The 25930-nt window shown below is 41.8% G+C and overlaps 1 protein-coding gene across 2 annotated transcripts in view; it reads right to left on the reverse strand.

Annotated features, from left to right (window-relative positions):
* Window positions 1–25930, reverse strand: part of ttc39a (tetratricopeptide repeat domain 39A) — a 138177-nt gene that overhangs the window by 105926 nt on the left and 6321 nt on the right. For both annotated transcript variants that reach the window (XR_010019921.1, XM_063064336.1), the window contains exon 2: window positions 15250–15354. Coding sequence is in view for 1 of the 2 variants with exons in the window: in XM_063064336.1 (XP_062920406.1) it covers window positions 15250–15354 (105 nt within the window). In the remaining variant the exon portion in view is untranslated. The remainder of the gene's footprint in view (window positions 1–15249; window positions 15355–25930) is intronic.

Consider the following 25930-nt stretch of genomic DNA (forward strand, 5'->3'; position numbering starts at 1 on the left):
TTCAGGTATGATTCTGCTACAATGGAACCTGTAGTTTACATCTTGATGGCGTGTTTTTGGGCCGATTGAGCAATCTGACAGTTGGCTGTCTCCAAGGGTGTTCAGTGAGGTTTCGAGCAGAGTGTGTGGCCTGAAGACCAAGAAACCCGGAGCCGGAGCTGCGAGCCCACGATCAACTCAACCTCTCGCTGATCTCATTGCTTAAAGCATCAAGCAAAATTAAAACCAACGAGGACGAGAATAGAAGGCAAGTGGGTATTCAGCACCATCTGCCTGCATTTGACTGGTCCCTCTCTCCCTCTCACTCACTGCTGCCAGGTAAAGGTGCCTGCATGTGACTGGTCTCTCTCTCTCAATGCTGCCAGAGGATGATGTGGAGCCTTGAGACTTGGGCAAAGTTAATCAACACAGAGCATGGACTCGATAGTTCATGTTATGATGTGTTTCTGGTTTCTGGCTACTCTTTTTCTTTATTGCTATTTGGTGATTTTGATCGGGTCAAACTAGCTCTGCAGCCTGTAGTCAACAAACTAAATTGACAATGCTAAATTGAACTGAACTGACCAAAACTGACAATTCCTAGACTGTATCAATGACTTTGTGGTTTGATGTATTTTTTCCCAATTGTTTCTCGCTGTTCGCATGACTTATTCTTTTTTTGACGGTTGGGTGTTTGATGTTTTCTTTGAACGGGTTCCATGGCGTTTCTTTGTTTCGTGGCTCTTTGCGGGAAGACAAATCTCAGGGTTATATACTGATACATACTTCGATAATCAATGTACTTTGAATCTTAGTTCACTTCTTTGTTTATTCTCTGTAGAGAGTTTATCTAGGGAGGAGGTAAAACCACTCAAGGATAAAGGGGAAGAACATTTGCTTGGTTGCAGTTGATGTGGGTGAGTTCCTTAATCAGTACTTTACACTAGTATTTATCAAGGAAAAGGAAGTGGAGGATAAGGAGATCAGTGCCGAGCGTATTGATATGCTAGGACAATTCAAAGTAAAGAAGGAGGTAGTGTTGGGTCTCTTAAAGAGCATTAAGATGGATAATTTCCCAGGATATACCCCAGGTTATTGAGAGAGGGAAGGCGAGAGATTGCTGGGGCCTTGACCAGTATCTTTATGTCCCCTCCAGCCATAGGCGAGGTCCGGGAAGACTGGCAAGTAGCCTTTGTTCCATTATTCAAGAAGATAACCAGGGATAATCCTGGAAACTAGAGACTGGTGAGTATCACGTCAGTGGTAGGGAAGTTACTGGAGAGAATTCGTAAGGGTAGGATTTATGAACATTTGGAAAACCATGGCCTAACTAGGGAGAGTCAACATGGCTTTGTGCGCGGCAACTCAGGTCTTACTAACTTGATTGAGTTTTTTGATGAGGTTACCAGGGTGATTGATGAAGGTAGAGCTGTAGATGTTGCTTACATGGATATTAGTAAGGCATTTGACAAGTTCCCTAATAGGAAGCTCATCAAGAATATTAAGGTGCATGGGATCCATGAAGAATTGGTTTATTTGGATTGAGAAATAGCTTGACAATAGAGGATAGTGGGTAGTGGTCAAAGGGACTTATTCTAGGTGGAGGTCTATGATTAGTGGTGTTTCCACAGGGACCTGTACTAGGACCACTGCTGTTTGTGATGTACATAAATGACCTGAATTAAAATGTAGATGGGGTAGGTTAGTAAGTTTGCAGTTGATACAACAATTAACTGTGTTGCAGATAGTGTAGAAGACTGGCAAAGAATACAGCAGGATATAAATCAGTTGCAGATATGGGCAGAGAAATGGCAGATGGAGTTTAACCCAGATAAATGTGAGGTGTTGCACCCTGACAGGGCAAATGCAAAGAGACAATGTACTGTTAAGGGCAAGATCTTTTACAATGTTGATGAGCAGTGGGATCTCGGGGTCCAAGTTCATAGCTCCCTGAAAGTGGCTGCACAGTTTGATAGGATTGTTAAAAAGGCATATGCCATGCTTGCCTTTATTATTTGAGGCATTGAGTTCAAAAGTCAGGAAATTATGTTGCAGCTTTATAGAACTCTAGCTAGACTATATCTGGAGTATTGCATACAGTTCTGTTCATCCCATTACAGAAAGGATGTCAAGGCTTCGGAGAGGGTGTAGAAGCAGTTTACCATAATGTTGCCTTGATTAGAGGACATGCTAAATTGAAAGGTTGGATAAAATTGGGTTGTCTTCTCTGAAGCAGCAGAGACTGAGGGGAGGATTATAAGATTGTGAGAGGCATATACAGAGTAGGCAGACAAAATCTTTCTTCCATTGGTTGAAGTGTTTTAATATCAGAGGGCATGCATTTAAGGTGAGAATGGGTCATTTCAAAGGAAATGTGGGGCAATTTTTTTTCTTACACAGAATGGTGGGTGTCTGGGGTTTTGGTAGAGGCAGATTAGAGACTTTTAGATAGGTACATGAATGTGAAAATTTGGAAGGATATGGGTGTTGTATAGGCAGAAGAGATTAGCTTAATTAGCCATTTGATTACTAATTTTATTGGTGTGGCACACCATGAAGGGCCTGTTCCTCTACTGCACTGTTCTAAATTTTATAATTTTCCAGCATTAGATTTTCATGGAGCAAATATAAATGCTAAAAACTCAGTTTACTAAAACATTTACATTTGGCAGTCTGATCAGCATCTGGAGGTGGCGGAGAGGGAAGAATTTGTTGTTATTTTGGAATGAGGAGTTTATGTATTCAGCTTTTGCAGGGCTTCAACCTGAAGTTTTGGCAATTTAATAGCAAAGGAACAAAGTACTATTTCACTTTTCTTCACCATCCAACTTCAAGAGGGGGATAAGTCTTGAGTACATGGTGTAAATGCTGCAAGCTTGAATCTTTTCATTGCTAGTTTTGATTCAAGAGCAAAGGTGGATTTGCATGAGTAACTGAGGCTGAGAAAATGGGTAACAGAAGGGCAATTGATCTCAGGAATGAAATATTAACTCGTAACATTTCTTCCAAAGAAAAGAACAATACCACGTTCTCAAACGGATATTCTTCAGCAGAGATGTATAACGGACTCAGGACACAGCCAGGTTTGGAGCCAAAAGTGGTGGAATGGCAGTTAATCACCAAAATACTCACAAGAAGAGGTGCATTCTGCAAGATAGAGTTCGTATACCGAATCTCTGATGGGATCAGAAATGAGAAGACAGGATATTGGGTACAGTTGTAAAAAATTGTCTTGAGAAGGTCAGCAAGATCTTCAGAAAAAATTCCAGGAACCTCGCATGATTACAGTGCATGATACCTTGTGGAACAGTCTAGACAACTGTAAGATGGCAGATGTTCCTGAAGTAAAACTGACCATTTCAAGAATAATTGGCACTTAAATATTCTGATGAGAGTCAAGAAAAGATAACATTACCATTATCTGGCATGAGAGATTACCAATATCTGGTGAATCTTAGTTAAATAGATGTAACATAAGAACTACTCAAAAATCACAGGGTGGAAATCTGTAATGCAGTTGAATCCATTTACGTTATTTTTTAAAAATAGTGGACTGGATGGGTGGGGGGTAAGATGGAGGGAGGAGTGCCATATTGAACCCATGTTGCTTTAGAGCCATCATCCTTTTAAAAATTGTGTCACACCAACAAATGCTCTCTGATCTGCAGCTGAGAGAGCTCAAGAGCCCACACTGTAAAGAGCTCTTGGATAAACCTGGTTTGAGTTCACTGGGTCTCATGTGGTTATACATACTGCAAAAAGACTTTTAGGGATTAAGAACTCATTGAACACAAACAATGCTGGGTTTTTTTGGGTTGTATTAGGGTTCAGCAAAGTCATGTATTTGCTGCTTGTCAAAAATACATCAGCCAAGATATGGATCAACTTTCAATCTTCATTAAGCTCAACTAAAATTAAATCAGTATTAATAAAGATACATACATTCAAAGTCATTTTAACATTAACATTTATGACACTACTTGGTCACCAATGCCACAGTAGCATCTGCACCTGCCACAATCCACCAGGAACTGTAAGGCTGCCCAGACACTTGGTCACACCTGGATGACACTGTTGTAACCAGTAAGGATGACAAGAAACGTCTCAAAATCTCAAGACAGTGTTAAAAAGATTACAATATTATGGGCTAGAGCACGATGCAACAAGTGTGAACTCTTTAAACCAAGCATCACTTACTGTGATCTCACCATTGACGCACAAGAATTACACAAATGTGCTGAGGAAATTCAAGCAGGGGTGGATGCTCCAAGGTCAAGCAACATACCACAGTTGCAGTCTTTTTTTTTAAGAGTTTCTCAATTCCTATAACAGGTTCCGGCCAAACCTGACTACCGTGCTCCACCCTTGAACTCATTACTACAGACTGGGAGGAAATAGCAATGGACAAAGTGGTGTGAGGTGGCTTTCCAAAAGGTACAAGAAATGGTGGCAACACACACTCTACTCACACATTAAGATCCACAATGTCCAGTGAAGCTTCCCTGTGACATTTCAGCTAATGGTATAGGTGCAGTTATGTCACATGTTATGAGTGATGGAAGTGAACGCCCCATAGTCTTTGCATCACTTTCCCCTACTGCTGCAGAGAAAAATTATGCACAGATTGACAGAGAGGCCTTGAGTCTGGTTTGGGCTGTAAAACTTTTCAATCAGTACTTGCATAGGAGAGAGTTTACCCTCATTATTGATCATCAACCACTGGTGTCCATGTTCAATCCACAGAAGGGTGTTCCACTAACAGAGGCAGCACAAGTGCAGAGATGGGCTCTGTTTCTTGGAGGACACAATTACAAGACTGAATTAAAGAGGAAAACTAATCATGGAATTGGTCCCAGTTATCCTTGCAAAAGGAAATACTAGAAAAATTAACAAAAAAAGACACTCCTTTTGACATACTCTCCCTAATGCAAATCAATGGCAGAAATAATCCAAAGGGAAACCAGAAAAGACCCTGCACTGTCTCAAGCCTGCAGGGTCGCTGAAAATTGCGTTGGAATGTGCAGCAGAAATTCCAGTTTCCCCATTTTTATTAGCGCTGGGATGAGTTTGCCCTTGACAGAGGTTGCCTTATGTGGGGATTGACAGTCGTTGTACCATCCAAGCTGAGAGCTAAATTGTTGGAGGAGCTACATGCTGGTCATCTATGTGTGGTCAGAATGAAAGCAAGCCAGTTCTGTATCCACAAAGCAAGGTCCCCTTGGATCTCATGCCTCCTTACTCTCTCAATAAGCCTTGCATGGGGTACCTTATCAAATGCCTTGCTGAAATCTATATACATGTCATCTACTGCTCTGCCTCCATCAACATGTTTAGTCACATCCTCAAAAAATTCAATCAGGCTCGTAAGGCACGACCTGCCTTTGACAAAGCCATGCTGAATATTCTTAATCATATTATGCCTCTCCAAATGTTCATAAATCCTGCCTCTCAGGATCTTTTCCATCAACTTACCAACCACTGAAGTAAGGCTCACTGGTCTATAATTTCCTGGGCTATCTCTACTCCCTTTCTCGAATAAGGGAATAACATCTGCAACCCTTCAATCCTCCGGAACCTCTCTCATCCCCATTGATGATGCAAAGATTATTGCCAGAGGCTCAGCAATCTCCTCCCTCACCTCCCACAGCAGCCTGGGGTACATCTTGTCCAGTCCCGGAGACTTATCCAACTTGATGCTTTCCAAAAGCTCCAGCACATCCTCTTTCTTAATGTCTACATGCTCAAGTTTTTCAGCCTGCTGTAAGTCATCCCTACAATCGTGAAGATCCTTTTCTGTAGTGAATACTGAAGCAAAGTTTTCATTAAATACCTCTGCTATCTCCTCCGGTTCCATACACATTTTTCCACTGTCACACTTAATTGGTCCTATTCTCTCACATCTTATCCTCTTGCTCTTCACACACTTGTAGAATGCCTTGGGGTTTTCCTTAATCCTGCTCGCCAAGGCCTTCTCAAGGCCCCTTCTGCTCATCTGTTTTGTTCATGATGTTTCTTGCATTAAAATAGACACATCTCAAACCATCTGTCTGAGTGTGTATCCCTTCTCTATCACCTGTCTATCTTCCCTCCTGCACTGTCTCCAAGCTTCCTCTATTTGTGAGCAAACCACCCCTTCCTCCGTCTCTTCAGTTTGGTTCCCACACCCCAGCAATTCTAGTTTAAACCCTCCCCAGCAGCCTTTGCAAACCTCCCTGCCAGGATATTGCTCCCCCTCGGATTCAAGTGCAACCCGTCCTTTTTGTACAGGTCACGCCTGCCCAAAAGAGTTCCCAATGATCCAGAAATCTGAATCCCTGCCCCCTGCTCCAATCCCTCAGCCACACATTTATTCTCCACTTCACTCTATTCCCTTATTCACTGTCATGTGGCACAGGCAATAATCCCGAGATTACTACCTTTGAGGTCCTGCTTCTCAACTTCCTTCCCAACTCCCTGTAGTCTGTTTTCCTTAAGGTACACATATTCTCAGAAAGCTGGAAATGTTATGAGGGCATCAGCCAAAATCACTGATTAAAATGACAGAACATAAAAGGGAAAGATTTGGCTCAGTTCTGCATGACTGCAGATCATTCACTATGTTCTGAATGAAGTTAATTTTTTGCTTTGCAAAAGTAGAAAGATGAAACAGAAAACAGACTGTCAATTGAAAAAAATATTAGATAATATCTTTTCAAGAATACCGCAAACGCAATTAGTGTCATTTATAATCTGTAGAACTTGGAAGCCTGTGCAGGTAACTATAGTTCTTTATACTGCTGTAAGCTTACAGCTAAGCCTCCCTTATAGATGGCTTTAAAATATTGAATGTTTGTTAAAATATTCACTATGAAGTAAATAGCAGATAAATAATCAACATACAAAGTATAAATTCAGAGTTTAGAGAGAAGTCAAAGTAAAGATTTTAAAAGTCTCCCTGTTCAAATTTTAATGTATTTATCCTGATTAAAAATTAAAAATTCCTGAAATCAAAACTGAACTTTCTGCTTTTCATGAACCAGGGGTATGACCAGTTCTGGCACAGTAGCACAGTCTGGTTGAAATTCATTAAGCTCACCACAGAATGAGAATGAACCCTTGAGTCATGCAGCCTGCTTGATGTAGAGCTGCACTGCCTACTGATCCTTACACCAAAGTATATTTCATTATTACATGGATTAGGGTTAGGTTCATCCATCGTCATCAGTGAAGACCTTGACACCATTAGTACCTTTTTTTAAAACGAGGTCAAGTTGCTAGCTCAACGCTCAACCCAGCACAGATGCAGCTGGTCGGATTCGAACTCGGGACCTCTCGCCCTGAAGTCCAGCGCTGATGCCACTACGCCACCAGCCGGCTGATGGTGTCGAGACTAGTGCTTGATTTGGATTTAAGTGAGGGAGAGTTGCGCAACGTCAACCTCACTCTCTCTTCCCAATTCCCATTTGGATCCAGTGGCAAGACAAAAGTCGAGACAGCTGGAGATGGGACTAGGCGCAGTGGATGACCAGGACATCTTCTGTGTCTTGTCATGTTCTACGCGTTCCACGACGCTTGCAGAGATCGCCTTCTTGACCATTGGACCTTCCGCTAGTCTCGTCCGCTCAATCCGCCGGAGTCTGTCTTCACATGCTGGGATAGACAACCCCCTATCTCACCGAGGGTTTGAGACCCGTCAGCTACCCTCACCTGGTTTAGCCGGCTTGTCAAAGCCGTTGCCTGGGGTGTGGCCGCTGTCGCATGCAAACAGCTACGGGGAGCCACAGGTCAGAGCTGAGTGCCAGGTGGGGACCAAAGGTGCGCTAACCACCTTGAAAAGGACGCGACATGTTCCCCCACCAGAGGTGCTACCCCTCCCTGATACAATGGAATACAAAAGTAAGGAACAAGGAAAACTGATTCATAAATGCAAATATTAGTGATACTGTTTTTACTTTCACTAATCCTTGGTAATTTTCTGGAAACGTACAAGGAAGGCATGCTTGAAATATAACCACACCTCTACCATAAAGCCCCATCCTGGGAACAGTCCCTGTTAACATGGGTGACAAAGTAAAAGAGGTTTACACGCTGGAAAATATTCTGATTTTATTTTCTATCTGCATCATTGTTTTTTAAAATATTTAATTACTGTTCCTGTGCACCACATACAATTACTTGAAAAGTTGTAACAGTAATAGCAACATTTCCTCATGGGTAGGGCTGATTGACTATTATTGGGCAAATAATCCAGTAGTTAATGGGTGGGTAATGTTTAACTGCATTACTGATTTTATTGTTTAGCTGAGGTATGCTAGCCCTCTAGGAGGTTTATAACATGACATTTAATCAGATTCAGATGCCTCTGTAGTTAGGACAAAGGCTGGAATGTAACTGGATATGCCAGCAAATGGGAGGCTAACACACCCTTCAACAACTGGGCATGTAGCAAAATGAATAGGCTGCACAGTTTAACAGGAACTACTGGGAATTAATAATATTTTCTCACAATGCAATGTACATATTCCAATAACTACTTGTATATATTTTCCTTTCTACAGTTTGTTTTTGTTTTTAATAAGAGACTTATAACCGCACAATTCAGACAGCCAGACCTGTCCTATCACATTATCTCATTTGGAATAAACAGGAAAAATTAAATCAGAAAGGACTTTCGAACAAACAGTAGAGTGTCGTTCATGTCATTATGACCAAAAGCTGAAATGATCACAGATTCACACAGTAATTTGGTTTTATGTCACTGCAAACCCCTCTGTCCTTCAGATAACATTGTCTCCTTTTTCCAGGAAGCAGGACAAAATATACATAACCATCACCTCAAATCATGGAAGCCTGTAAAATCTGACCTGTTTCTGTATAATGTTGGGGTACAGTAATGATGGACACATCTCTCTCAGTGTAACACTGGGGTGTAGATCTGGCAGATACAGATATGCTTCTGTACAAGACTGGGTTATGAAATAGTTCAGTACATGTATAACACTGGTGTGCAGAACAAGCTTGCGTCAGTATAACACTGGGTGGTGCAGAGCTATCCAAGTATATCACTTGGGTAAAGTGCAATATTAGGAGTGGTGATGTGGTGCAGAAGTCTTGTCACTCCAAGGATCCATGCTTAATCCTGACTTCATGCACTGAGTGGGTTTACACATCTTCCCTAAGTCCATGCAGATTTCTTCTTCTTCGGCTGGTTTCAGCACGCATACAGAAGAAATGTGCTGAGGCTATACAGCCTCTGAAAAATCCCCCTCCTCATGATGGGTGGCAGGAGAATTGGGGGAGTTGATGGACATGCCAGAGAAAACAGGTTACGGGGGAATAATGGGAAATAAGACTGATGGAATTGCCCTGAGAGACCTAAGTGTTGTATGAAATGTTACATTTTCTTGTAGTTCTCAAGTGTTAATCTAAGGTGATCATCATCTGATTTCTGGAAAGAATATTACTGTCCTATTTGAAATTATAATTTATTCACAAATCTTACATATTATGTTCTATTTACTCAGCAACAGCCAATGATTTCATGATATTGGAATTAGAATTTATTTGCCCAATCTGGTGACATTCCCTTCAAGGAAAAAAAATGAAATAACTCTATATAACGATGGCAATCTCCACCCTTCTGTGAGGTACTAAACATACAAAGGCTTGAATCTCAAGGCAAAGGTTAAGAATGCTGTGGTGCAACTTTTTCCACAGCTCCGTGTCAATGGATATTGTTTACTTGGATTATCAGAAGGCCTTTGACAAAGTGCTGCCCACGAGGCTGCTAAACAAGAAAAGGGCTCATGGTATATAGGAATGATACCAACATGGATGGAAGATTGGACGGACCAGCAGCAGGCAGAGAGTGGGAATAAAAGGGGCCTATTCCGGTGTTCCACAGGGGTCAGTGTTGAAACTGCTTCTTTTCACTTATATGCCAACGATCTGGATGATGGAATTGTTGGCTTTGTGGGCCAAGTTTGTAGACGAATCAAAGACAGATGGAAGGGCAGGTGGTACTGAGGAAGCAGGGAGTCTACAGAAGGATTTCGACAGATCAGGACAATGGGCAAAAGCGTGCAGATAGAATACAGTGCAGGTAAGTGTACAGTCATGCACCTTGGCAGAAGGAATAAAGGCATAGACAATTTTCTAAGCAGGAAGAAAGTTTAGAAATCAGAGGTGCAAAGGGACTTGGGAGTCCTAATGCAGGATCCCTAAGGGTGAACTTGTAGATTGATTTGATATTAAGAAAGGAAAAAGGAATGTTGACATTCATTTCGAGAGGACTGGAGTATAAAAGCAAGGGTATAATGCTGAGGCTATCAGGTATTGGTCAGCCCACATTTAAGGTATTGCAAGCCGTTTTGGGCCCCTTATTGGACAGGGTCCAGAGTAGCTTCATAAGGATGATCCCAAAAATAAATGGTTGACATATGAGAAGTATTTGAAGGCCCTAGGCCTGTATTTACTGGAGAATAAGGGGGAGGGGATCCCATTGAACCCTATCAAATATTGACGATCTTGATAGAATGAACGTGAAGAGGATGCATCCTACATTGAGGAAGTCTAGCCTTAGAATAGAAGGATGCACCTTTAGAATAGAGGTGAGGGGGAATTTTATTGGCTAGAGGGTGGTGTATCTGTGGAATTAGTTGCCACAGACACCTGCAGCAGCCAAGACATTGGGTATATTTAAAGTGGAGGTAGATAGGTTCTTATTTAACAAGGGTGTCAAAGGTTAAGAGAATGGGGTTGAGAGGGATAATAAATCAGCCATGATGGAATGGCAGCGCAGACCTGATGGGCAGAATGGCCTAATTCTGCTCCTACACCTTATGGCCTTCATTTGTTGGAAAAGTTTCTACATTGACAATTGCAGGTAAATGGTCTAAAGTCAAATTACTACCCTTTCATCTCCTTAGCCCATGACAGAAAGTATTATTTTGTTTTAAGAGAATCTCATCCAATTTCAAGCTTATTGAGGACCATCTTAAACGCTACTTTAGACACAGGATGGTACCTGGAAATTTCCACACAAAGAAGTTCAGATTTGATTTTTTTTTTAAAATCACAGAGACTTATCCAGGAAAGGCCAACTATCCATCCAATTAAACCCAGAAAGAGAATAGTATTTTCTTAGTTTATTTTAATATTATGCTTTCACTTACAAATGAGGTGCATATATAGTGTTAGAGCACTCCATCAATTTCATTTGGTGAGAAATGGAAGGATCATCCCACATTCTAAACAAGGCTACATCATAGGCTGGACAGTTGGTAACACTTGAGGAAGAATCAGGCCACATACAAATCCCAGTTACGTACGAATACCTAAGGTTAGGTGAACTTCACAACCACTAACCTATCGCAAGATTAACAACTACATGACTATTAGAACATCTTGACGCAAAATCTATTCAAAGGCTGACTGAACCAAAATTAGTTCCTGAGGACAAGATCTTAGCCAGCAATTTGAGAGATTAATTATGTTCTAGGAATGGCAGCTGACCTGGTGAACTGGAGACAAATCATCTGTGATTTAGCTGAAACTAGTCCCATCTCAGAATCAGTGGGTTGTGAAACTGTGCCATGTGTAAACTGGGTGCTAGGTTTCCTATATTAGCAACTCTACTTCAAAAGGTATTCTTTATTGCCTACAAATTACTTTGGGATAACATGTAGATGCGTACATTCCCACTGACCAGTTTAATATGCTTGTGATTTAAACTCAGCAAAAGCCATTACCAAGTAAGGCTGTTAGGTTTCACTACATGTGCCTGGAGGCGGAGGAGGTTAGGGAGGTCCTAAATGAATACTTTGCTTCAGTATTCACAAGTGAAAAGGATCTTGATCAGGGTGAGATCGAAATAGAACAGGCCTGTGTGCTGAATGATGTGGAGATTAAGGACGAAGTGTTGGATCTTCTTAAAAACATCAAGATTGATAAATCCCCAGGGCCAGAAGTGATATACCCCAGGTTGCTGTGGGAAGTGACAGAAGTGATCGCTGGAGCAGTAGCTATGATCTTTGAATCCTCTTTGGCTGCAGGGGAGGTGTCCCTTGTTTAAAAAAGTTAATAGGGAGAATCCTGGGAAATATAGACCGGTGAGCCTTATGTCGGTGGTCTGCAAACTATTGGAAAGGATTCTTAAGGATAGAATATACGAGCATTTGGAGAAGTACAGTCTACTCAAGGATAGTCAACATGGCTTTGTGAAGGGAAGATCGTGCCTCATGAACCTAACTGAGTTTTTTGAAGAGGTAACAAAAGAAATTGATGTGGCTAGGGCAGTAGATGTGGTCTACATGGATTTTAGCAAGGCATTTGACAAGGTCCCCCACAAGAGACTCATCTGGAAAGTCATGAGGCATGGGATCAGTGGAACCTTGGCTGTTTGGATAAAAAATTGGCTTACAGGAAGAAAGCAGAGGGTAGTAGTGGAAGGAAAGTATTCTGCCTGGAGGTCAGGGACTAGTGGAGTGCCGCAAGGATCTGTCCTGTGACCCCTGCTCTTAGTGATTTTTATAAACGAACTGGATGAAGAGGCGGAAGGATAGGTGAGTAAGTTTGCAGATGACACGAAGATCGGAGGAGTTGTGGATGGAGCTGTAGGTTGTCGAAGGTTACAAGAGGATACAAAAGGTTACAGGATGCCGAGTGGCAGATGGAGTTCAATCCGGATAAGTGTGAGGTGATGCATTTTGGAAGGACAAACCAGAAGGCTGAGTACAGGGTTAATGGCCGGTTACTTAAGAGTGTGGATGAACAGAGGGACCTTGGGGTTTAAATCCATACATCCCTCAAGGTCACTGCACAGGTTGATAGGATAGTTAAGAAGGCCTATGGGATGCTAGGCTTCATTAATAGGGGGACTGTGTTCAAGAGTAGAGAGGTCATGTTGCAACTCTACAAATCTCTGGTGAGACCACACTTAAAGTATTGTGTTCAGTTCCGGTCACCTCATTATAGGAAGATATGGAAGCTATGGAGAGGGTACAGAGGAGATTTACCAGGATGTTTCCTGGATTGGAAAACCAGTCTTATGAGACAAGGTTAGCAGAGCTGGGACTTTTCTCTTTGGAGCGTAGAAGGATGAGAGGGGACTTGATAGAGGTCTACCAGATTATGAGAGGCATAGATAGGGTGGATAGCCAGTACCTCTTTCCCAGGGCATGAATAGCAAACACCAGAGGGCATGTGTACAAAGTTAAGGGAGGGAAGTTTAGAGGAGACATCAGGGGTAAGTTTTTTTACCCCTGTGAGGGTTGTGAGTGCCTGGAATGACTTGCCAGGGATGGTGGTGGAGGCTAAAACATTAGGGTATTTAAGAGCCTCTTGGACAGGCACATGGATGAAAGAAAAATAGAGGGTTACAGGGTAGTGTGGGTTTAGTACTTTTTTTTAAGGAATATATGGGTTGGCATAACATCGAGGGCTGAAGGGCCTGTACTTTGCTGTAGTATTCTAGTGTCTAGTGTCTAGTCTCTACTAGATGGAGGTCAGCAACTTAATCTCCAAAGCTGGAGTAAGGAAAGCGAAGGATGACAAGGAGGAGATTTTATCAAGATCTAAAGAACCAAGCACAAACTGTTATTCTGCCAAGCATATCACAGGGAAGCATAGTGTTTTCAATATTATCTGCAGATAAATAACATTGATTGAATGTGCTCTATTCTTCCAAATAACCTTAATAAGCTGCATCAGGCCACACATCAGCCATGTTTATTCAATCCATCCTGGTGGATATCGAAGTTTTGAACAAAAGTATCGTTCAGATCTTATGAAAGCAGCATTGTTACATCCACAGATCATAAAATCCTTCAAAATGTTCAACTGTTTCAGGAGTTATAGGGTAATAAACATCACGATTCACATAAATAATCTATAATACCAATAGAAATTACTCTAAGCAGATGTTAAATTGCAATCAGTACTGGTTTGCCTTCATAGGCAATTTTTTTAAGGTGGGCATGTTCCCCCCCATCAAACTTCTAACCTTCACTGCCCAGTCTAAATACCAATCAGAACAGGGAATCATATCTAGATTTGCAACCTGAAATAACTTTGCTTCTGATCTAAATGAGCTTTCGTATATTTAGTTTTTCACTTGATTTTTTAAAAATCCTTTAATATGTAATTTATTGCTGATCTTCATAAATTTCTCAGCCACAGATGCTTCTTGGGCCTCCAAACAAACACCACACACATCAATGGCTCTCTGATCAGTGCCACCCCACCACCACCTCTTGACCACTCATCTGTCATGGACTTGTCCATCTCTTTATTTAACATCAGCACCATGGTCTTGAAAAACATTGTCTCGTTTTTACTGTGTACTATACCAGCAGTTATGGTCAAAATGACAATAAAGTGTGACTTGACTTGACTTGACATGAAATACTGGTTGGGTGGAAAACTCCTCTAACTGAACACAGAAAAGGACAAAGCTGTTGTCTTCAATCTCCACTACAGATTTTCTCCTAGTCAGCATCTTTATCTTGCTCCCTGATCACTGTGTGAAGACAAACCAGACTTGATGAAATCCTGGTGGTTCACTGAAATTAAACAGGGTTTAATGACTAAATAAATCTACAAATTTCCAGCTCCATAAAATGTACCTAAACCCTTTGTAAATGTAGATCATATCTTTTGCTTTATTAGTTGTTAACTTGAATACTCCTGCATCCTTCTGTTTACCCCCACATCTTTCACCCTCCATGAGCTTCATTTCATCCAAAACTCCGACCCTGTGTTACAAGTGACACCAAATCATATTCATCCAAGTGCAGATCGATGTAAAGTAGCTTCCAATTATCAGGCCTCCATTTTCAATTTCTATCCTTCATTTCAAATTCTTTATACCTCCATAAATTAGCTTAACAGACTTGCAAATTGTTAATTATATCCTCACAGCTCATCAACTTTAATGGCTCCACTGGTGATGGCTGAATCTTTAACTGCCTAGGCCTGGGCTCTGTGTTGTCCTCCAAGACCTACTGTGCATCTTTCTCACTTCTTATTTTCCATTTGCTCCTTCACCCTAACTCATTAGTAAAGCACTTGATCATCTGATTTTTTATATTTTCCCTTGGTTTCAAGCATTGTGTTATAATATACCTTGTAGGAAGTGCCTTCAGGCACATTAATACCAGGTGTGTATGTGAAGACGTTATAATACAAATAAGGCAGTACACATCAAATGAAATATTAGGAGAGCATGGAATGTCCTCTCACAAAACAATTCAGCTAAGTAATACATTCAGATAAAGATTAAATGCTACTCACTTTGAATGGAGCTTATCCAAAGCATCTTCAAATTTGTTGCTTAGAAACAAGTCCAGAGCCACCACACATTCATCCAGTGATGTTTTTAAGTCCAGTTTAGATGACCTGCCCCAAAGATTTTTAAAGATTAATTAAAATAACCAATAACCCAATTTGCATTGATAATAATATTTCTTTGAAAATCCTGTTTTGATTAAAATGTTGTTGTGAAACATATTTTGCATTTCTATTCTGAGGATTCCTATTAAATTATAGTTCATACCAATCATAGGTATCCAAGTGCCAATCATTATATGATGAAATATTTAAAACAAATTGCTCAACTCATTTGAGATCCTGAGAAACTGAGTTAGCATTTATGTTATTTATGGAACTGTAAAAGTAATGAAGACTACCTACTGGAGATCATTTACTGCAATATAAGTAATGCAAAATTTCCATGACTTAAAAACTTATCACCCTCATCATTATGAGCCATGTCATATTATGTAGACAATCATGGTCTATCCATGACCATGTCTGTTCTTGGCAAATTTTTCTACAGAAGTGGCTTGCCATTGCCTTCTTCCAGACAGTGCCTTTACAAGATGGGTGACTCCAACCATTGTCAATACTCTTTAGAGACTGTCTAACTGGCTAGTGTGTGGTCACATAACTAGGTCTTGTGATGTGCACCAGCTGCTCATATGACCACCAACTGTTCTCATGACTTCATGTGACCCTGAACAGGGCGGGGGCTAAGCAGGTGCTACACCTTGCTCAAGGGTGACCTGCAGGCTAGCGGAGGGAAGGAGAGCCTGACACCTCCTTTGGTAGAGACGCATCTCCACCCTACCACCCAACTTGAAATACTACTTGAGTGTTCAAGGCAAGTATTTAATTTCCGTATAAGCAATACAAGGATGGACATTGCTGGAATGTTTTTTTAAAGCTTGTGCTTGGGACAGTAATAACACTGTCAGAACAGCTCAAAGTCAACCACACAACAGACATCTTATGTCAGTACAGGCTAGATAAAATGGATTCCCCTCTATGAAGATCACAAGTGACTTTCTAAGAGACAGTAACTTTCACATTTACTCTACTGACTTGGAAAACGGCACCTATTGGCTGCTCAGAGGCAGGAAAATGTGATCAGTGTCGATGCCAGGAACGTTGGCAAGGAGAGGATGCTGGAGAATTGAATGGCCAGAGTATTTCAGTCTTTGACGTGCCTGCTGTCAGCTCTCTCCATATCAGAAAGATACGGAAGAATGGGGATTACTGCTGCTCAGCACATCGCGAGCTCAGTGATGGACTGGAGTTCTCGGTCTACAAACACTCTTCTACTCAGTCAGCTGGAATCTATACCTGTACACTAGAGGTGCTGTGAATTTCATCAAATGTCTGTCTTAGCTCCTGAAGTGTGAAAAGTGATCCACATACTCCAGGATGCCATTTTGGGTCTTGATTGTCCATGTGTGGCAATATGCAATAATCACAGATTGGTTGATCCTCTGAAAGCTTTATGCACAGCCAATTCATGTATATGCCTCAGAATGCATCCACGATAACTCTTATGGAAAACCCCAAAAGCCACTGTCCTCAATACATATAGAGATTCCACTCAAAATGCGAAGTCTCCCTTTGTCACCATAGACGCTTCTTGACACACAACGTTCCTCCAGTAGTAGCTTTTATTTGCTCTGAATGTATTACTGTCTCAAAAGTTTCTGAAAGTATAATCCAAACTTGCTTTGCAAACAAGATATTAGTAACTTTCTGCCTGGAATTGCTTCAGAACCAACTTCTGTGAGGTGTGAAGTCATTTCCTCATTGCAACAGTCCACCCAACAGTCCTTGGGATTTAGAGGAACAAATTTGTACAGAGGTTGCAGGAAGCACAAGGTTGCTAGAGTAAGTGATTTTAACTTTCCACATATTGACTGGGACTCCCATACTGTAAAAGAACTAGATAGGATAAAGGCTATTAAGTGTGTTCAGGAAAGTTTCCTTAATCAGTGCACAGAAGTCCCAACAAGAGTGTGATACCTGATCTGAATGAGACAGGGCAGATGACAGGGGAATGCTTTGCATCTAGTGATCATAATGCCATTAGTTTCAAAGTAAATATGGAAAATGATAGGTCTGGTCTGGGGGTTGAGATTCTAAATTGGAGAAAGACTAATTTTGATTGTATGAGAAAGGATCTCGCAAATGTAGATTGGGACAGGCTGTTCTCAGGCAAAGGTGTACTTGGTAAGTGGGAGATCTTCAAAAGCGAAATTTTGAGAGTACAAAGCTTCTATGTGCCTGTCAGAATGAAAGGTCAAGATAACAGGTTTAGGGAACCTTGGTTTTCAAGAGATATTGACACCCTAGTTGAGAAAAAAAAGGAGGTGCATAGCAGGTATAGGCAAGTCGGAACAAATGAGGTACTTATGGAGTATAAGAAATGCAAGAAAACACTAAAAAAAAGAAATCAGGAGGGCTAAAGGGTGTCATTAGGTTGACCTAGCAGACAAGGTGAAGGAGAATCCTCAGGAATTCTACAGATATGTGAAGAGCAAAAGGATTGCAAGGGACAAAATTGGTCCTCCGGAAGATCAGAATGTTAATCCATGTATAGAGCTGAAAGAGATGGGGGGTATCTTAAATGGATTTTTTACATCTGTATTTACTTGGGAGACAAACACAGAATCTATTAGTGAGGAAAATCAGCAGTGAGGTCATGGACCCAATACAGATTACAGAGGAGGAGGTTTCTGCTGTCTTGAGGCAAACTAAGGTAGATAAATCCCCAGGGCCTGACAAGGTGTTTCCCTCAGACCCTGCAGGAGACAAGTGCAGAAATTCCAGGGGTACTGGCAGAGATATTTAGTTGCAGTTGAGGTACAAGAGGATTGATAATCTTGTTCTGCTGTTTAAGGAAGGCTCCAAAAGTGAACCGGGGAATTATAGGCTGGTGAGCCTGACATCAGTAGTGGGAAAGTTATTGAAAGGTATTCTAAGGATGTGGCATATGTGTATTTGAATACACAGGGACTGATGAGGATAGTCAACATGGCTTTGTGCATGGTAGATTGTGTTTAACCAATCTATTAGAGTTTTTCAAGCAAGTTACCAGGGAAGTTGATGAAGGCAAGGCAGTGGATGTTGTCTACATGGATTTAGCAAGGCCTTTGACAAGGTTCCACATTGGAGATTGATCAAGAAAGTTCAGTCGCTTGGCATTCGAGGAGGTAGTAAATTGGATTAGACATTGGTTTTATGGTAGTAGGTGGTTGCCTCTCTGACTGGAGGCCTGTGACTAGTAGTGTGCGGCAGGGATCGGAGCTGGGTCAGTTGTTTGTTATCTGTATCAAAGATCTGGATGATAATGTGGTTAACTAAATTAGCAAATTTGCAGATGACACTCTGAATGGGGCTGTACAGCAAGAAGGACTACCAGGGCTTGCAGCGGGATCTGGAAAAGCTGTAAAAATGCGCTGAAATTGCCAGATGGAATTTAACACAGAAGTGCAAGGTGTTTCACTTCAGTAGGACCAACCAGGGTAGGTCTTACACAGTGAACGGTGGGGCACAGAGGAGTGTGGTAGAACAAAGAGATCTGGGAATACAGGTCCATAATTTATTGAAAGCAACGGCACAGGTAGATAGAATACTTTTGGCACATTGGCCTTTCTAAATCAACAGAAAACAATGTACACAAAATGCTGGAGGAATTCAGCAGGCCAGGCAGTATCTATGGAAGTAAACAGTCAATGTTTCGGGCCAAGACCCTTCATCGGGGCTCTAGTAAAATAGATGAGGAGTCAGCGTAAGAAGATGGGGGGAGGGGAGGAAGAAACACAAGGTGATAGGTGAAATGAGAGGGGAGGGGAGAAGGGGGAATCTGACAGGAGAGGACAGAATACCATGGAAGAAAAGGGGTAGGAGCACCAGGAGGAGGTGATGGGCAGGTTAATAGACAAGGTAAGAGAGGGAAGTGGGACTGGGGAATGGTGAAGGGTCAGGGGCATTACCAGAGGTTCAAGAAATCGATGTTCATGCCATCTGATTGGAGGCTACTCAGACAGAATATAACATGCTGCTCCTGCGTGTGCCTTCATCGCAATAGTAGAGGAGGTCGTAGACTGATATGCCAAATGTGAATGGGAAGTGAAATTAAAATGGGTGGCCACTGGGAGATCCCACTTTTTCTCGTGGACCACTCAAGCACAGGTGCTCAGCAAAGCAGTCTACCAATCTACGTCAGGTCGAGCACAGCAGATGGTATATTAGATGGCCTAATATGGAGTATTGTTATGCAGTTTTGAACACCTGCCTACAGGGAAGATGTAAATAAGATCGAAAGAGTACAGAAAAAATTTACAAGGATGTTGCTGGGACTAGGGGACATGAGTTATAAGGAAAGATTGAATAGGTTATGACTTTATTCTTGGAATGTAGAATATTGAGGGGAGATTTGACTGAGAGATACACAAATTTATGTGGTATAAATAGGGTAAATGCAAGCAGGCTTTTTTACTAAGGTTGGTTGGGACTACTACTAGAGGTCATGGGTTAAGGGTGAAAGATGAAATGTTTATGGGGAACATGAGGGGAAACTTCTTCACTCAAGAGGGTTGACAGAGTGTGGAGGGTTGCCAGTGCAAATGGTGCATGCAAGCTCGATTTCAATGTTTAAGAGAAATTTGGGGATAGGTACATGGATAGTAGTGGTATACAGTGCTATGGTTCCAGTACAGGTCAATAGGAGTAGGCAGTTAATGGCTCAGCATGGACTACATGGGCCTGTTTCTGTGCTGTATTTTTCTATGTATTTTTAAATAGGTGCATGGATGCAAGGAAGATGGACAAACATGGACATAGTGTCGATAGGCAGGATTAACGTACGGGTGTTTTTGCTTTGTCTTTTAACTGGTTTGGAACAACCCGGTGCCAGAGAACCTGTTTCTGTGCTGTACTGTTCTATGTTCTATGACTCTGTAACATTAAATGTTGCACGTTCTAGAAATACATCTCTATTCTCCCATACACATAGTGCTGGAGGAACTCAGCAGATCAGGTAACATTTATGGAGAGAGAAAAAAAATAGCTTATGTTTCAAACCGAGATCCTTCATCTACCTTGATGAAGAGTCTCAGCCTGAAACATTGACTATCCATTCTCCTCCATAGATGCAGCCTGACCTACTGGGTTCTTCCAGCATTTTGTGTCTGCATATGTGTGTGTGTTGATCCAAGTTCCCAGCATCTGCAGACTCTCATGCCTACATCTCCAACTTCTCTACCAAAGATCGGAATGATTCACAGACCATGTTCTGCCTATGAAGCCTGCATGTGCTTCAACTGTTATTTTAAATAAAAACTGCACCATGGCCTCTTGTACATAAATCGTTGGGGATTTTAACATGAAAATGGATTGGGAAAACCAGGTCAGTACTGGACCTCAAGAGAGAGAATTTGTAGAATGTCTAAGGGATGGCTTTTTAGAACAGCTTGTTGTTGAGCCCACTAGGGGATCGGCTGTGCTGGATTAGGTGTTGTGCAATGACCTGGAGGGGATAAAAGAGCTTAAGGTTAAGGAAGCATTAGGGAACAGTAATCACAATATGATCAAGTTCACATTGAAATTTGAGAGGGAAATAATAAAATCTAATGTGTCGGTATTTCAGTGGAATAAAGGAAATTACAATGGCATGAGAGAGGAACTGGCCAAGGTTGACTGGAAAGGGACACCAGCAGGAAGGACAGCAGAGCAGCAATGGCTGGAGTTTCTGCGAAAAGTGAGGGAAGTGCAAGACAGATATATTCCAAATACTAAGAAATTTTCAAAGGGAAGAAGGACACTACAGTGGCTGACAAGTGAAGTCAAAGCCAAAGTAAAAGGAAAAGAGAGAGCATGCAAGGAGGCCAGAGCTAGTGGGAAGACAGAGGATTGGGAAGCTTTTAAAAACTTGCAGAAGGAAACTAAGAAGTTCATTCAGAAGGAAATGATGAATTATGAGAGCAAGCTGGAGACTAATATCAAACAAGATACTAAAAGCTTTTTTAAGTATATAAAGCGTAAAAGAGAGTCGAGGGTAGATATGGGACCAATACAAAATGACGCTGGAGATATTGTAATGAGAGATGCAGAGATGGCAGAGGAACTGAATTCATATTTTGCATCAGACTTCACAGTGGAAGACGTCTGCAGTATACTGGACAATCAACAGTGTCAGGAAAGTGAAGTTTTTGCAGTAAAACTTACGACTGAGAAGGTGCTCAGGAAGCTTAATGGTCTGAGGGTGGATAAATCTCCTGGACCTGATGGAATGCACCCTCAGGTTCTGAAGGAAGTAGCTGGAGAGATTGTGGAGGCATTAACAATGATCTTTCAAGAATCGATAGATTCTGGCATTGTGCCGGATGACTTGAAAATTTGCAAATGTTACTCCGCTATTTAAGAAGGGTGGGAGGCAGCAGAAAGGAAACTATAGACCTGTAGCCTGAGATCAGTGGTTGGGAAGTTGTTGGAATCGATTGTTAGGAATGAGATTACGGAGTACCTGGAGGCGCATGACAAGATAGGCCAAAGCTAGCATGGTTTCCTGAAAGGAAAACCCTGCCTGACTAACCTACTCCAAGTTTTTGAGGAAATTACAAGCAGAGGGAACAAAGTAGATGTAGTGTACTTGGATTTTCAGAAGGCCTTTGACAAGGTGCCGTACATGAGGCTGCTTAGCAAGCTAAGAGCCCATGGAATTACAGGGAAGTTACTAGCATGAGTGGAGCATTGGCTGGTCAGCAGAAAACAGAGAGTGGGAATAAAGGGATCCTATTCTGGCTGGCTGCTGGTTACCAGTGGAGTTCCACAGGGGTCGGTGTTAGGACTGCTGCTTTTTACGATGTATGTCAATGATTTGGACTATGGGATTAATGGATCTATGGCTAAATTTGCCGATGATACAAAGATAAGTGAAGGAGCAGGTAGTGTTGAGGAAACGGAGAGCCTGCAGAGAGACTTAGATAGTTTAGGGGAATGGGCAAAGAAGTGGAAAATGAAACACAATGTTGTAAAGTGTATGGTCATGCACTTTGGTGGAAGAAATAAACAGGCAGACTATTACTTAGATGGGGAGAGAATTCAAAATGCAGAGATGCAAAGGGACTTGGGAGTCCTTGTGCAGGATACCCTAAAAGTTAACCTCCAAGTTGAGTCAGTTGTGAAGGCGGCAAATGCAATGCTGGCATTCATTTCGAGAGGTATAGAATATAAGTGCAGGGATGTGATGTTGAGGCTCTATATGGCATTCATAAGACCACATTGAAGTATGGTGTGCAGTTCTGGGCTCCTTATTTTAGAAAGGATATAATGACATTGGAGAGGGTTCGGAGAAGATTCACGACAATGATTCCAGGAATGAAAGGGTTACTGTATAAGGAACATCTGGCAGCTCTTGGGCTGTATTCCCTGGAGTTCAGGAGAATGAGGGGGGAATCTCATAGAAACATTCTAAATGTTAAAAGGCCTGAACAGATTAGATATGGCAAAGTTCCTTCCCATGGTAGAGATTCTAGGACAAGAGGGCATGACTTCAGGATTCAGGATTACCTGAGATGCGGAACAATTAATTTAGCCAGAGGGTGGTAAATCTGTGGAATTTGTTGCTATGAGCGACTGTGGAGGCCAAGTAACTGGGTGTATTTAAGGCAGAGATAGATAGGTTCTTGATTAGCCAGGGCATCCAAGGGTACGGGGAGAAAGCAGGGCAGTGGGGATGACTGGAAGAACTAGATCAGTCAATGATCGAATTGAGGAGCAGACTCGACGGGCTGAATGGCCTACTTCTGCTCCGCTATCTTATGGTCTTATAGTCTATGCATCCTGGGGCATTGCAGACTGATGCTACCCGTTTTGTTTCCACAAGACCATAAAACCATAAGACACAGGAGCAGAATTAGGCCATCCAGCACATCGATTCTGCTCCGCCATTTCATCATGGCTAATCCTGGAACCCACTCAACCCCATATAGCTGCCTTCTTGCTATAACCTTTGATGTCCTGACCAATCAGGAAACTATCAACTTCCACTTTAAATATACACATGGATTTGGCCTCCACCGCAGTCTGTGGCAGAGCATTCCACAGATTTACTACTCTCTGGCTAAAATAATTCCTCCTTACCTCTGTTCTAAAAGGTCACCCCTCAATTCTGAGGCCATGCCCTCTAGTTCGAGACACCCCAGCATAGGAAACATCCTCTCCACATCCGCTCTATCTAGTCCTTTCAACATTTGGTAGGTTTCAATGAGATCCTGCTCCCCCCGAAACATTCTTCTAAATTCCAGTGAGTACAGGCCCAAAGCTGCCAAATGCTCCTCATATGTTAACCCCTTCATTCCCGGAATCATCCTTATGAAACTCCTCTGGACTCTCTCCATTGACAACACATCCTTTCTGAGATTTGGGGCCAAAACCGTTGACAATACTCCAAGTGCAGCCTGACTAGTGTCTTATAAAGCCTCAGCATTATCTCCTTGCTTTTATATTCTGTTCTCTTTGAAATAAATACCAACATTGCATTTGCCTTCTTTACCACAGTTTCAACCTGTAAATTCACCTTCTGGGAGTCTTGCATGAGAACTCCCTCTGCACCTCTGATGTTTGAATTTTCTCCCCATTTAGGTAATAGTCTACACTATTGCTCCTTTTATCAAAATGCATTATCATACATTTCCCAACACTATATTCCATCTGCCACTTTTTTGCCCATTCTTCCAATTCTTCAGTTGCTACATGAAAAATCTTTTGATGTAGATTTAAAAGTGGCCGGTGCTTTCGCAGCTCTCCGCCTCTCCCTCTGAGCCGATTGACCATCATCACTGAGGGTGCACTTGGCAATTCAGGGCCATGGTTTCTGCTTTCACTTCACAATCACGGATTTGTTCTTCTGCATGCCACAGTGAGCACAGTCTATGAGCAATCCTTTGGAGGCACAATGATCGGAATCAGCATCCGGTTTAACTTCACAGGAATATGTCATGAAATTTGTGGTTTTGTGGCAGCAATACGTAATAAAAGTACACATACACTCAGAAATATGACGGTGGAGGGGAAGCAGCTTCCCCTAAAGTGTTGTGCGTGGAGCTGGCTGAGTTTGCAACGTTCTTCAGCTTTTTCCAACCCTGTGCAGTGGCCCCTCCAGACCAGATGGTCTTTCACCCACAACTTCACAGCAGCCCCTAACCCTACCAACCAGCTTCACTTTCCACTCTGCTATGATAGGCTTCAATCACAAGAATATCTGCAGCATGTTAGGAGCTTCTAAACAAGGGTGTGTACTTTATTCTCGTCTAACAACGAAGCACAACAATACGTGGCCTTCATACCTTATATACCGTAGGTTTTAGAATCATTTGTAATACTTGTGTTATCATAACTTTGCTTCTCCATCAAAATTCACAACTGGCTTATTATCATATATAAAACCATGAAAAACTATTTCTTGCTTGCCAACTATAAAAATCTTTTCAAAACATAAACTTATTGAGGTAGTGCAAGAGGAAAACTATGACTGAATGAAGAAGAGTTACAGAAAAAGTGAGGTGCAAATAGACTATGGGTAGGGAAGGGCCATGTCATAGCAGATTGCACTGTGAAAAATTGATGTTTATCATTCAAGAGTTCCATTCAATGATCTTACTAATGTGGGATAGAAGCTTTTCTTGAGGCTGGTGGTGTGTGCTTTCAATGTTCTGTAACGTCTGCCCAATGTACATGTTTCATCCACCGAGCGATCACTGAGAAGTGGACATCTTCCATTATGCTTCCCAGGTGCTGCTCACTCCACAGGCAGAGTTCATTGATCACGTGAATCGCCACAAATAAATATACCGGTTTTATAACCCCACTATACATTCTGGGCTTTGCTTCTTTGGTTTGAAGTTAACACCAGGTCAATTAGCTTTACAGACACATTTTAGTACAAGTTGCCACAAGCATCAATGCTTCCAGTGACAGGTCTGTGGAGGAGTATCAGAACGTAGCATAGGCAGCAGGAGCTAAGCTGGTGTCTGTGCAATCCATGTTCCTACGTGTTAATATAATCATGGCTAATTTCAGCACCACCCAACAATGCAGCTTTTACAGCAACAATGTTTTATTCAGAACACAGCTCAAACTTCTAATCGAGTTAACATGGAAATGTAAATATTTCATATCCTTGTCACTTACCACTCCAAAATAATTGCTACATTCTACTTGGCAATTCGATACTTTGGTTAATTTTTTGATTTATCTGTTTTTTAATTAAGTAGATTAAAATTTTGCTCAGATTTACATTTACAGCCAAAGCCACTTTGTATAATAGTCCATGTCATGTAAACAAAGAAACTTCAAGAACTGATTTTCACAAATCCTACTCAACTGGTGTAATTTTAAGAAGTCTTGAATACAAGAGCAGGGATGTGATGCTGAGGCTTTATAAGGCACTGGCGAGCCCTCACCTTGAGTATTGTGAACAGATTTGGGCTCCTCATCTAAGAAAAGATGTGCTGGCATTGGAGGGATTCCAGAGGCAGTGCACAAGGATGACTCCGGGAATGAAAGGGTTATCATATGAGGAGCGTTTGATGGCTCTGGATCTGTACTCGCTGGAATTTAGAAGGATGAAGTGGGGAGATCCGAATGTTGAAAGGCCGACATAAAGTAG

The sequence above is a fragment of the Mobula hypostoma genome, chromosome 12, assembly GCF_963921235.1.
Source record: "Mobula hypostoma chromosome 12, sMobHyp1.1, whole genome shotgun sequence".
Lineage (NCBI taxonomy): Eukaryota > Metazoa > Chordata > Chondrichthyes > Myliobatiformes > Myliobatidae > Mobula > Mobula hypostoma.